Here is an 11,387-nt window from a genome sequence, read left to right as displayed (position 1 = left end):
ATGAGATTGTCAAAAAAGTTCTTCTCAATATGCATGACATCTAAATTATGCCTTAGCACATGATCCTTCCAGTATGGCAGATCCCAGAAAATACTTTTTTTGTGCTAGTTATGTAGTTCTCCAACAGCATCTACCGGAAAACGCTCATGTCCACCGACTTCTGGCGTCCTTTCTGCACCAAACTCGTGTTCGGATCCAAATGAGGTCGATCGATCCAAGAACGAAAATAATTTGAAGAAGACATATTTTTTTATGAATCAAATTCGTGTGTAAATAGAGTAAGAGGGAGGATGAAGATATGGAGTGAATGAAGAGGAAGAGGAGTGCTTGTATTTATAGTTTAAATCCTGCCGACAGACCGAAGAAATTCCGATGGAAAAGGCTAGTTCGTCGGAATTTCCTCGGAATTTTGTAAAATCCCCCAACGGCTCTCCAACGGCTATAATATTTCCTCGGAATTCATCGGTTTTTTCCGAGGAACCCATTTTTCCTCGGAATTTCCTCGGAATATTCCGACGGATTGATATTTCCTCGGAATTCCATCGGTATATTCCGATGAAATTCCGAAGAAATCCAATTTTGTGTTTCCTCGGAAATTATTCCGAGGATTTTATTTTCCATCGAAATGTCCGTCAGAATACCGCTGTTTTCTTGTAGTGTTACTTGCCAACCTCTTGGACAATAACCCTAAGTGCCTAACTTAATGAGAAATGGAGTATTTTTTTATCAGAAAATCAGGCATATTTCATATATTTATACAGATTTAATGAAATAGCTGACCAATTAATTACGCGGTAAATAACTTTTTCAAAAAGAAAAACAATAACTTATACAAAAAAGTCACTAATATTCTTTGCTTCTTTGGTAGTGGCAGACATGAGGACTACAGTTCACATCACGTGGAGTCATGGGGGTTACACGTGTAACCACACGTGCGAGTTTGCTTCATAATACTCCTCCGAGGATTAATTAAAGACATAAATAAGTTTTATTAGTTCTTTTATATGACCCAGCTATATAAAACAGGGTATAAAACTAAGTATTGTGATCAATCAATCAAATCTTTCTTCATTGGATCTAAAGCTGAAGCAGTTTCCAGGAAAAATGGAAAACCTTAAGTAAAGGTTCCCTTTTCTCTTTATTAAAGTTGTACTTATTATAAATATGAATGGATTAATAACTAACATATTATTAAAATAATACAATACAGTTTACTATAAATAAGATCCTCAGAACTTCGAACAGCAACAATGGGTCAATCTTGTTTCTTCAGAGTTTTCCTTGTTTCCTCTCTTATACTACTTATATTCTTCTCCACTGGTAATCTCCGTTAACTAATGTCATTTTCTTCTTCGTCTTCATCACACTGTTAGAATACTATTAAGTGTATCCTTTTGACGCACATATATACTGTGGTTTGAATTTACGCCTGATAGTGTTTGTTTGTGAATTTTTAAGCCATGGGGAGAAACTTGCGAACTACAAAGTTGTCAGGAGTTCACAGCACTGCTGAGCTATTTCCTTCCAAGGTACTTCATTGTTCCCCACTTCTGTTTAGTTAATTCAATTTATTCTGGTTAAAAAATGTCAAATAGTAAAAAATAACGATTCTTAGGAAGTATGAACTTATACTGGATGTAAAGAAAGAAGAACAAAATTCTCCCAACAAAATATTACGTATGATTTCTTTTCTTGTAAAATGGTATTTGTGATTCATTGTCTTGGTGTACTTTTAAATTTATAACTAATGTAATCAAGAAGCACAAAAAGAAAAACTAATGTAAACAAGATCGAGATGTCTATTAAACATTTTTCGTTGCAACAATATATACAAAAGAGTGCAAGTCAAAAAGATCCGAACGAGACTTCTGAACCATTAATGGTTTACGTTTTGGACTTGGCTTTTGTATTCCAGTTTTGCTCCAAATTTAATTATGGTAAAACACACCTTTTTTTTTAACTTGTGGTAAACACACACGTGCTTTCATGATGAGTTGTTTCATGGAGATCACTGTTGAGATGAAAAGGTTAACATATCGAGACATATAATATAAGTAGTCCAGTATAATTTTTCGAGAACGTCAAATCTAATTTCATGTCAGTTACCTCAACTCGAAATAGTCAATAAAAAGGATTTTTAATTATATTTCATTAATAAACAGTTAAAACACACACACATATATATATATTATATTTAGGTATATATGTTGCACTAATTAATAGTTTAAGTGAAAAATACAGGATGGCATTGTGCGGAATATGATTGAGCTGATGGACTACACGCCGCCGGAGTCCAACACCAATTGGAGTGGTTTCGTCGCCACTCCTCCTCCCCAATCTGCTCCACTTCCATAATTTGTCCAAACAAAGAAAAAAAAAATTCTCTTTTCAGGTTTACTTTTCGCAAGCAAAGAAAAAAAAAACTGTTTTCAGGTTTAGTTTTCGAAAACCAAAGTTTGATGTTTGAGTATTTTGGCAATAAATAACGGTATGTAATATTTTAAGCTTTACTCTCTCAGTTGTGGAAATTATGAGTTCAAAGTGTAACATAAATTGGCTGGTGGACGCATGAAATATGCCAATTGAAAATATATATTTCGGCATATCAATTGTTGTTCTCTTAATTACTTTTTGCACTTGAAATATATGTCAACGTTTCAAGATTTATATACCGTTTTAAGTAACAACCACTTCAGACACATGATGTTGGTGGTCGAGGCATCGTTTCCCGTTGGAAAAAGAAATAGGCTTTGCGGGCTGGATCGGGATCGGAGTTTCAATCACCGGTTGTTGCGAATCCAAGTCAGATACTGTAGTAGCTGTAGTAGTTATTAAATCCATGACTTCAAAATATAATGTTACTATCAACTGGTTACTATCGTTTAGTGCTATTTCTCAACCATAGTAACTTATAACTGTTTCACCATTTACTATATAAAATATGTATGGTTTTGTGTCACTACTGATAAAACAAAAAAAAAACTTATCAGCCTTTGAAGATTATGGTCTAAGCAGTGCCGACCCAACACTTTTAAATATCGTAAGCAAACTTTTAACAACATATTTTATATTTTTTCCTAATATTATATATATAAATTTATATAATTTAAAATCAAAAATTTTAAACTAATTCAACTCCATTAATAATTATAAAGATAATTTTATGAATTCAATTGTATAGCAATATTTATTAATATTGTCACGAACATTTTGACTATAACAATCATACTTTACTAAAATCAATTGTTAATACAAAATCTCGCATTAAAAAATAATATTTATTTGTATTTTATCAGTTTTTACTTATATTTTTATTAATTTTTACTTATACTTTTATATAATTTTGTTAAAATTTATATGTAAACATAATTTGTATTTATTTGATAATAATAATAATATTCATAAATACATTAACATTGTTACTACAACTTTTATTAACAAATATATTATACTCTTCCGTATTATATATCCTCTTTTTTTTGTCACAGCCGTATTATATATCCTAAGCGAGAAAATTTGTGGTTTATCCTCTGGACCGGCTTCAGGACTTTGCAACATCTTTTTTTTTTTTGTTATCTATGAATTGCATTTAACGAAAGTTGAGGTACAATTTGTTACAAACCTCGATAAAAGAAAAAACTTCCTTCCCATCCTACTTGACAACCTTTTGAACTTTAGTATACCCACAAAAAATTATACGAGACTAAAAAAGCATACCAAAAAGTCATGAACACAACAATGAAGAACCATAACTAAGAAGAGGGCAAGTGATTCTCATCAATCCACCAGAAAATGTCAAGCTGCACACAGACAACAATCCAACATTTGGTTTCCAAAGAACCTGAATAAGCACGGGCTGAGACCATGAGAACATAACAGAGACCACAATCCAATATAAACCAAAACCACAATCTCACAGGAACCAAACCTGACAGAAACCAACGCCAGACTGAAGCAGACATGGAGCCAAAATCACTAACACCACATCTGAAACGAGCCGCCAGCAATCAAGAGAGACCAAGGCACAAGGTCTAACCTTGAAACACGAAGAGGGGACAATAACTAAAAGGATCACCAGCTCATACAGGCGGACCTTCGTGTTCCCATACTCCACCATCTACAAGCAAAAAGATGGTCACGTCCTCGCAAGAGATGAGCTACAAATCGAAACCACTGCTTCGTCTTAAATACTTCACTCTGCAAACCAATCACAGAGAAGAAGCAAGTAGATGACTCCACAGCGGTATACCATCCAAAAGTCAAACCCCAACCACAAGACCTTGACTAACATGAAACAACAACTGCTCAAAGAGACATGAAGAAGCAGAGGTTTCCAGGAACAGAACAGCATCGCCTACCGAGCCAAACGAGCACGAAATACACCAATCCCGGACTACAAAGTCTTTCCATCTAATAACCCGTCAGAAAAGGCTCCCACTGCTCTACTAGTGATTGCAACATGTAAACAGCCTTTTACATTAAAGGTCCAAATAAGATGAGCGATGATAAAAAGGAGGGGGCAATAATGGCAATAGTTAAAACATTGGGGGCGTATTAGTAAAATCCGAAATCATAAACACTTCCCTAACTGAAATATAGTGCGAAACAACCAACCAAACCGATTAAAGTCCGCGCGAACCCTAACCCCCAAAATCCGAAGAATCGATTCGTCAGCAGAATCAAAGGTTCCTACTTTCCGCTCGGAGCTCGTAATCGGAATCTGAATCTCTAATCTTTTTCACCTACTGGGCTCCTTCTCCACCTGTTGTTCTCCGTTTGAGAGACTAGAGTCCCGAGTTCAAATTTGATTTGTTTGTTGAGTCTTGTGCGATAAAACTGTTTGATTATGAATACGTGTTAGATAAATAGATGACAAAGTTGCATACTTGCATGTTTGTTTGAATGACTGTGAAGTGCTACATTGCTATGGATTCAAAGTTCTCATTATTTGATTTATATTGTGATTGAAAGGTACAGACTTTCCCTTTTGTCTTTGAACAAATGTCACCGGAGCATAGAGATACCCATTGGAAGAGGTCTCGTCCCCAATCTGACGACGATGACGATACTGGAAGCAAAAGGAGACATCGTGGCTGCGGTGACGACAGAGACTCTCCTGCGATTGACACTGTGTTCCGTTACCTCTGCCCTGTTAAAAAGATTGGGAGTGTCATTGGGAGAGGAGGAGACATCGTGAAGCAGCTGAGGATGGAGACTAGGGCGAAGATTAAGATAGGAGAGGCTGTTCCAGGGTGTGATGAGCGCGTGGTTACGATCTTTAGCGCTAGTGATGCGACCAATGATGGTGGAGATGGAGAGAGAGTTCTTTTTTCTCCTGCGCAGGATGCTTTGTTCAGGGTTCATGATAGAGTAGTAGCTGCGGATGGTGGAGATGGATCTGATGGAGAGAGGAATGTTACAGCCAAGATGCTTGTTCCTTCGGATCAGATTGGGTGTGTGCTTGGGAGAGGCGGCCAAGTTGTTCAGAACATTCGGAGTGAGACTGGTGCTCACATTCGTATAATCAAGGACAGGAACATGCCTCTTTGTGCCCTGAGTTCAGATGAGCTTATTCAGGTATGTGTGTTTATACTTTTGATTGCCTTCTCTCATGTGTCTGTCTCTATATAATGTCTTTCTCTTTTTTTTTTAGATATCTGGAGAAGTGCTGATTGTTAAGAAGGCTCTGCATCAGATTGCTTCCCGCCTCCATGAGAATCCTTCACGCACTCAGAACCTTCTTTCCTCTGCTCCTCCACTCATGAGCCATTCCGGTGGTCCTCGAATTGTAGGGGTTACCCCGCTGATGGATCCCTATGCAAGAGATTTGTCACGCCCTTTATACCAAGCTCTTAGAAACGACCCACCTGCGGCTACAGATTTCTACATCCGGCTAGTCTCGCCGGCTGATAATATTGCAAGTGTTATCGGTAAAGGCGGTGCTCTGATCAATCAGCTGCGACAGGAAACGAGAGCAACCATTAAAGTTGATAGCGCTAGAACCGAAGGAAACGATTGTTTGATAACTATATCAGCAAGAGAGGTTTTGACCTTTTTTTTTCTTTTAGGTAAGAATAGTTTGTTCTAGTTTTGGTTCCTTGAACTGTGTCTTAAATCTGTTTCAGGTTTTCGATGATACTTATTCCCCAACCATAGAAGCGGCTATGAGGCTGCAACCAAAATGCAGCGACAAGGTGGAGAGAGACTCTGGACTTGTTTCGTTCACAACTCGCCTTCTTGTGCCGAGTTCAAGGATTGGTTGTCTTCTTGGTAAAGGAGGAGCTATCATAACAGAGATGAGGAGAATGACCAAAGCTAACATCCGCGTACTAGGGAAGGATAATCTTCCTAAAGTTGCATCTGAAGATGATGAGATGGTTCAGGTAAAAATTCACAATAGCATAGCTCCACTCCTCTAATTGCTTCTAACAGCAGAAGCAATTTTGATATTTCAGATTTCTGGAGAACTTGATGTTGCCAAGGATGCTCTCATACAAATTACATCAAGACTAAGAGCCAATGTGTTTGACCGGGACGGTTCTGTTTCTACACTCATGCCGGTCTTGCCTTATGTTCCTGTTGCGCTAGATGCTGGTGATAGATTGGACTATGATAGGAGAGATAGCAGAAGAGCTGAACGCCCGAATCATTATCCTGGTGGTTATGGCTCAAGTGGCTTGTCTGAAGGTTATTCGCGTTATGGTGCACCGGTATGTCTGTTTAAAGATTCCATTACATGTTGTTTTTCAACAAATCAGTTCTCTGTGAATGACTCTTTGGACGTGTTTTTGTAGGTTGGTGGTAGTAGTAGTACTCAATATGGAGTGTATGGAGGTTATGCATCTGGACGCAGTGGCAGTTCTGGGTGAGATTATTTATTTATGACATTTATTATATTTAGTACTTTAGCGTTTAGAACTTTGGTTATCAAGTGTTTCTAATGTCGATGCGCTGCACAGACATTTGTTTTTCATTTGCCTAACAACTTCTTGTGGTTTCGTCATCAGGTTATCCAGCTATTCCTCTAGCCTTCGACGCAGAAACTATGATTATTAGAAGCTATTAGTGGGTGATTAAAAAGGTAAGATTACGATATGATTTGTTTAAGTCGTTTTAAACTTAGTTTACCTATCCAGGTTAGCCCCCAAGTTCATGAGATAGTCTGATGTGATCTGTCCCGGTGTTAGATTCTGATACACTGCTTGTTTCCCTTTGTGACCTTTTTCCCCGTCCCAATAAAAACAGTGTGAGTTCCTGAAGCCTGAAGCCGACCTCACAGCCCACAGCTGAAGCCTTTTCAACCAAACAAGATGACAAAGCTGAAACCACCTAATTGTACCTAGGAGAACCATTATATATGGATGGGATATTTAAGTTTGTTTTCATTGTCCACTTGTGACCAAAATACTGCCAAGTTCCTACCCAGTTAAACCATATCTAGTTGCATGTAATATCTTTCAGTTTGCCTTGTCTTTCCTCGGATCACAATCAGAAACCTTTAGTTTGGTTGTGCGTAGTTCCATTTTTATGAAATTATATAACTTATGTTCGACCCTCTCGTTTTACAGCATGCTTAAGCATCTATCTGACATGTTATCGCCAATCATTACCTTATAATCAATCTTTCAGAGTATTTAAAGATCATATGCAGGTAAAAAAAACACTTGGGCGATGAGTGAGAATATATCACAGTTCTCGCTAAGACGACGTTGTTCAGGTAAATAAACCACTTGGAAATCAATCTATGTTCATGTCCCTTTTGGTCCACATGAAAAGGTATATGCATTGCTTCTTCTCTTTCTCTCTGTTATTTCCTTGCACAGTATGCTTCTCGGCAGCAGTCAAGTACATGTTGCTATTTCTGGAAGATTCTTGTCGTTTGTGTAAGTAGAAAGACTTATCAAATCAATGGTTGAGTTAGGGGAAACACCGAGTCCATAAATGTTTAAGACTCTGATTTATCTTTTTCGAGTAGAGAACAACACAGTGAAAGCTTCAGAGATGATGCAAAAGTCTGGCTATGAAATTGATTTTGAGACTCATTGGTCTTTGATTAGTAACATGAGCTCTTGTAAGGAGAAGGAGACAAGACATCTGGTCAAGGATTCTTGCCTAGGCTTCTCTCTGGGAATGGGGATAACTTTTAAATGTAAAAAATTCGTGTCCTTCTTATGTAATTTTACGATCATGTAGAGACAGACTTATTATTCTTGTCAAGTTGTGCGTTATTTGACGTATTTTATCACTGTCAAGTATAATCAACTAATAAGCCAACTCAAAAGCGTGAAAATCATATCTTCAAAATTCAACACACTTTTGTAAATATTTTTATTTGGGTTTGGTGTCCTGCTTCAGTTTGATATAATTGTTCTGATGATTATAAATGTATATTTTGATATCTTTTTTTACTAATCAAAGTATGTGTTTGCCACAACCATCTGAGTTTCAACATCTCCCATCATTTGGGGGTTTGTTAAATCATATTCTAATGGAGACATTATTCTAGCTTATCACTCCGCATCAAGTAATAATGTTTAACTACTCCACATGTATCCTTCCTTCAACAAGAAAAGCTTTTTTTTTAGTTGAGCTCAAGATTTTTATACAAAAATGGACAGAGTTTATGTTGTCCAAGTTTGGAAACACTTTAATGGTTTGGTGGATTAGGAAGGTTGAATGCTGTTGTATGTGGTTACCTTATCTTGTCTCTACCTCTGGCCTTTGTACACATCGTCAAGAGCAAGACTCAGAACAGTAGAGTTCTTCTTATCATCCTTGATGTGGTAAGCGATCATGAAACCGAACTTTGTCCTGCTCTACAAGCATGTGCCTTCTGGTTAGCTTTAACAGTTAAACAAACAGTTGAATCCTCCTAATGTTTTAGGCAATGTTGGGTCTTATAACTGCTGGAGCATCCTCAGCAGCAGCTATTGTCTACTTAGCACAGAAAGGGAACAACAACACAAACTGGTTTTCTATTTGTCAACAGTTCAACTCCTTCTGTGAGCGTATCTCAGGGTCTTTGATTGGATCTTTCGTTGCCGTTGTCCTCCTCATTCTTCTCATTCTCCTCTCAGCTATTGCTCTTTCCCGACACCATTAAAGATCTGGTCTTAACCTTATATATATGAGTTTTCTTTCCCCCCGATTTATTACATGATTTGGTGTGTAAGAATGTGAGCTTGAGCTTCACTTGCATCTCCTCTGTGTTTCTTGTTTTTCTTTTCTCATATCCATTGTAATTTTCTGTGTGGTTTATGTAACCATCAGGTTCCACAATATCAAATTCTCCTTTTTAACATTATATAATCTATGCTAAATCCAGAATCATGAAATCAACATAATAGATGATGATGACAAGAACAACACCTATTTTTTATGATGAGAGTAGATATCTCATCATCAATTTATCATCATCCTCCTCGACCAAACTGAATCCACTCGGTTTTTTCACTCCTGTATCATCAAACATCTTCCTTACTTTCTGCACTCTCTCCCACTCACCTGTGGAAGCATATATATTTGAGAGCAACATATAGTCACCACTCTCCCCTTTTCTCATACTGAGCAGTTTCTCATTTGCATACTTCCCTAACTCCACATTCCCATAAATCCTACAAGCACCCAAAAGAGTTCTCCACACAATAGCGTTAGGCTCAATCTCCATCGACTCAACAAACATGAACGCCTCCTCTAACAGCCCCGCTCGCCCCAACATATCTACCATACACCCATAATGCTTTATGTTCGGTTCAATCTTGTACACATCCTTCATAAGTCGAAAATACTGACGCCCTTCATCAACTCTCCCAGAGTGGCTGCAAGCTAATATAACTCCGATGAACGTCACCTCGTTCGGCCACACTTTCAACCTCTGCATCTCTTCAAACATTTCGATCGATCCCTCTGCGAGATGCAGAGCCAAACCAACGATCAAAGTGTTCCAAGACGACAAGTCTCGCTCTTTCATCGCTCTGAACACTTGGATCGCGCTGTCTATGCTTCCGCACTTTGCATACATGTCGATCAAAGCATTCCAAACGGGAGTGCCTATATACATGGACCTCGAAACCGAAGCCGTTTCCAAGACGTAGAGATGGATTCTCTTCCCGGTCTCAGAGTCTCCCAAGTCCGCACAAGCAGACAACAAACTCAGCACCGTCACAACGTCTGGATGCTCACCAGCATCCCTCATCTCCTTGAATATACTCAAAGCCTCCTTAGGGCACCCGCAACTCACATAACCTGATATCATTGCGTTCCACGTCACAACATCTTTCTCCTTAAACCTATCGAAAAGCTCTCTCGCTCTATCCATCTCCCTACACTTCAAACAACCAGTAATCATAACGTTCCAAGCAACCTGATCCTTCTCCGGCATTTCGTCGAAAACCTTAATAGCCTCATCTATCTTCCCTCTCTTAGCATACCCAGAGGTCATAGAAGACCAAGCAACCTTATGAGCTTTAGCAGAGTCATCAAAAAGCTCGCTCGCAATCCCCAAATCTCCGCAGTTAGCGTGAAAAAGAATCAAAGCGTTCTTGACATACTCGTTGGAAGCAAACCCATGTCTCATTACTTTCCCATGAAACGCAAAACCGTTACTCCTCCACTCAAGCCTCGAGCAGGCCTTGAGAACGAACGTGAACGTGTACCTATCAGGCCTCACGCCACGTTTCTCCATCTCTTTATACAAAGAGACAGTCTTTGCTGGTTTCACGCTCTGAGAAGAGCCGCGCAGCACGTGGTTGCATATGGATACGTCTAGTTTTGGAATTACGTCGAACAGCTTGTGTGCATACGGAAGCGCGCCGGGGACAGACAAGGAGGCTGAGTAGATTAGCTCTCCGACAATGGAGAGATCGGACATGAGTCCGTTAAGGATCATGAAAGCGTGAATTTGCTTCAAAGATCGGAGATTTGTGCAGTTCTGCCATAGTTTTGGACGGTGACGAGTAGCGGTTCGGTCGTTGGTTTGCTTCCTGATCATCGCCGTTTCACATCACCCCGTTTCGCTCGGTATGATGAATATATGATTTCCGGTTTAGTAAAATCGAACCGGAACCAAAATCAATTGATGTAATTTCCATTCATGCTAACCGGTTTGTAGACTAGTCTGGTTTTCTTGTTGAGCGGTGAATAAAAGACAGTTAAACACTCGTACCGTAGCTGCTCCTTGTTGGTGGTGGAACCACTAATGTCTGTATTGCTCAGTTACTAGTCTTGGTGAGTTTGTTCGTATCTTCTTGGTTTGACATGTCTTCAATTGTTGCTTAACTCTTTTGAAAGTGACTTTTGACAATTGACTCTGTTTTGTACAAGTTTGTATGATTGATCGATCATGATTAAAGACAAGTTGTATGATTGATTGATCATGATTAAAGACG

At 38.6% G+C, this 11,387-nt stretch overlaps 4 protein-coding genes across 16 annotated transcripts; 3 read left to right on the top strand and 1 right to left on the bottom strand.

Moving 5' to 3' along the window:
* Positions 1-1,244: 1,244 nt before the first annotated feature.
* LOC106317574 lies at positions 1,245-2,727 on the top strand. The gene is made up of 3 exons (XM_013755368.1): positions 1,245-1,320; positions 1,459-1,529; positions 2,242-2,727. Exons 1-3 carry the CDS (start codon positions 1,251-1,253, stop codon positions 2,353-2,355), a joined length of 255 nt encoding a protein of 84 aa, XP_013610822.1. The 5' UTR covers positions 1,245-1,250; the 3' UTR covers positions 2,356-2,727.
* A 1,869-nt stretch (positions 2,728-4,596) lies between these two features.
* On the top strand, positions 4,597-8,237 carry LOC106319220 (KH domain-containing protein At4g18375). 13 transcript variants are annotated; one of them, XR_001265452.1, is made up of 10 exons: positions 4,597-4,685; positions 4,972-5,577; positions 5,654-6,043; positions 6,126-6,383; positions 6,456-6,710; positions 6,795-6,865; positions 7,008-7,081; positions 7,652-7,717; positions 7,824-7,883; positions 7,976-8,237. XR_001265452.1 is itself a non-coding variant. In XM_013757492.1 (8 exons), exons 2-7 carry the CDS (start codon positions 5,002-5,004, stop codon positions 7,054-7,056), a joined length of 1,599 nt encoding a protein of 532 aa, XP_013612946.1. In that variant the 5' UTR covers positions 4,597-4,685; positions 4,972-5,001; the 3' UTR covers positions 7,057-7,081; positions 7,652-8,237. The 13 variants fall into 13 exon arrangements, 8 of the variants coding, with proteins under 8 accessions (XP_013612946.1, XP_013612947.1, XP_013612942.1 ...); XR_001265451.1 differs by having other exon boundaries at positions 7,824-8,237; XR_001265450.1 differs by having other exon boundaries at positions 7,008-7,717.
* A 182-nt stretch (positions 8,238-8,419) lies between these two features.
* Positions 8,420-9,121, top strand: LOC106315237 (casparian strip membrane protein 5). Its single transcript, XM_013752983.1, has 3 exons — positions 8,420-8,468; positions 8,668-8,783; positions 8,885-9,121. The coding sequence occupies exons 1-3, from the start codon at positions 8,420-8,422 to the stop codon at positions 9,101-9,103; spliced, it is 384 nt and encodes a 127-aa protein (XP_013608437.1). The 3' UTR covers positions 9,104-9,121.
* Positions 9,122-9,254: 133 nt separating this feature from the next.
* On the bottom strand, positions 9,255-11,108 carry LOC106313936 (pentatricopeptide repeat-containing protein At5g15300). The gene has a single exon (XM_013751872.1). The coding sequence runs from the start codon at positions 10,988-10,990 to the stop codon at positions 9,377-9,379; it is 1,614 nt and encodes a 537-aa protein (XP_013607326.1). The 5' UTR covers positions 10,991-11,108; the 3' UTR covers positions 9,255-9,376.
* Between the last annotated feature and the right edge of the window lie 279 nt (positions 11,109-11,387).

Source organism: Brassica oleracea, chromosome C9 (assembly GCF_000695525.1).
Source record: "Brassica oleracea var. oleracea cultivar TO1000 chromosome C9, BOL, whole genome shotgun sequence".
In the NCBI taxonomy this organism is placed as follows: domain Eukaryota; kingdom Viridiplantae; phylum Streptophyta; class Magnoliopsida; order Brassicales; family Brassicaceae; genus Brassica; species Brassica oleracea.
The sequence above is the reverse complement of the archived record's forward strand: the minus strand, read 5'-3'. Positions and strand labels throughout refer to the sequence as shown.

What these genes read in the sequence shown, in the direction of transcription:
- LOC106317574 (XM_013755368.1), top strand. Translation starts at nt 1,251, where the DNA reads ATGGGTCAATCTTGTTTCTTCAGAGTTTTCCTTGTTTCCTCTCTTATA. An exon ending in ACTTATATTCTTCTCCACTG is followed by an intron (nt 1,321 to 1,458) that starts GTAATCTCCGTT and finishes TGAATTTTTAAG; the next exon opens with CCATGGGGAGAAACTTGCGA. An exon ending in CTGAGCTATTTCCTTCCAAG is followed by an intron (nt 1,530 to 2,241) that starts GTACTTCATTGT and finishes TGAAAAATACAG; the next exon opens with GATGGCATTGTGCGGAATAT.
- LOC106319220 (XM_013757486.1), top strand. Translation starts at nt 5,002, where the DNA reads ATGTCACCGGAGCATAGAGATACCCATTGGAAGAGGTCTCGTCCCCAA. An exon ending in GTTCAGATGAGCTTATTCAG is followed by an intron (nt 5,578 to 5,653) that starts GTATGTGTGTTT and finishes TTTTTTTTTTAG; the next exon opens with ATATCTGGAGAAGTGCTGAT. An exon ending in TAACTATATCAGCAAGAGAG is followed by an intron (nt 6,044 to 6,125) that starts GTTTTGACCTTT and finishes AATCTGTTTCAG; the next exon opens with GTTTTCGATGATACTTATTC.
- LOC106315237 (XM_013752983.1), top strand. Translation starts at nt 8,420, where the DNA reads ATGTGTTTGCCACAACCATCTGAGTTTCAACATCTCCCATCATTTGGG. An exon ending in ACATCTCCCATCATTTGGGG is followed by an intron (nt 8,469 to 8,667) that starts GTTTGTTAAATC and finishes TTGGTGGATTAG; the next exon opens with GAAGGTTGAATGCTGTTGTA. An exon ending in TTCTTATCATCCTTGATGTG is followed by an intron (nt 8,784 to 8,884) that starts GTAAGCGATCAT and finishes CTAATGTTTTAG; the next exon opens with GCAATGTTGGGTCTTATAAC.
- LOC106313936 (XM_013751872.1), bottom strand. Translation starts at nt 10,990, where the DNA reads ATGATCAGGAAGCAAACCAACGACCGAACCGCTACTCGTCACCGTCCA.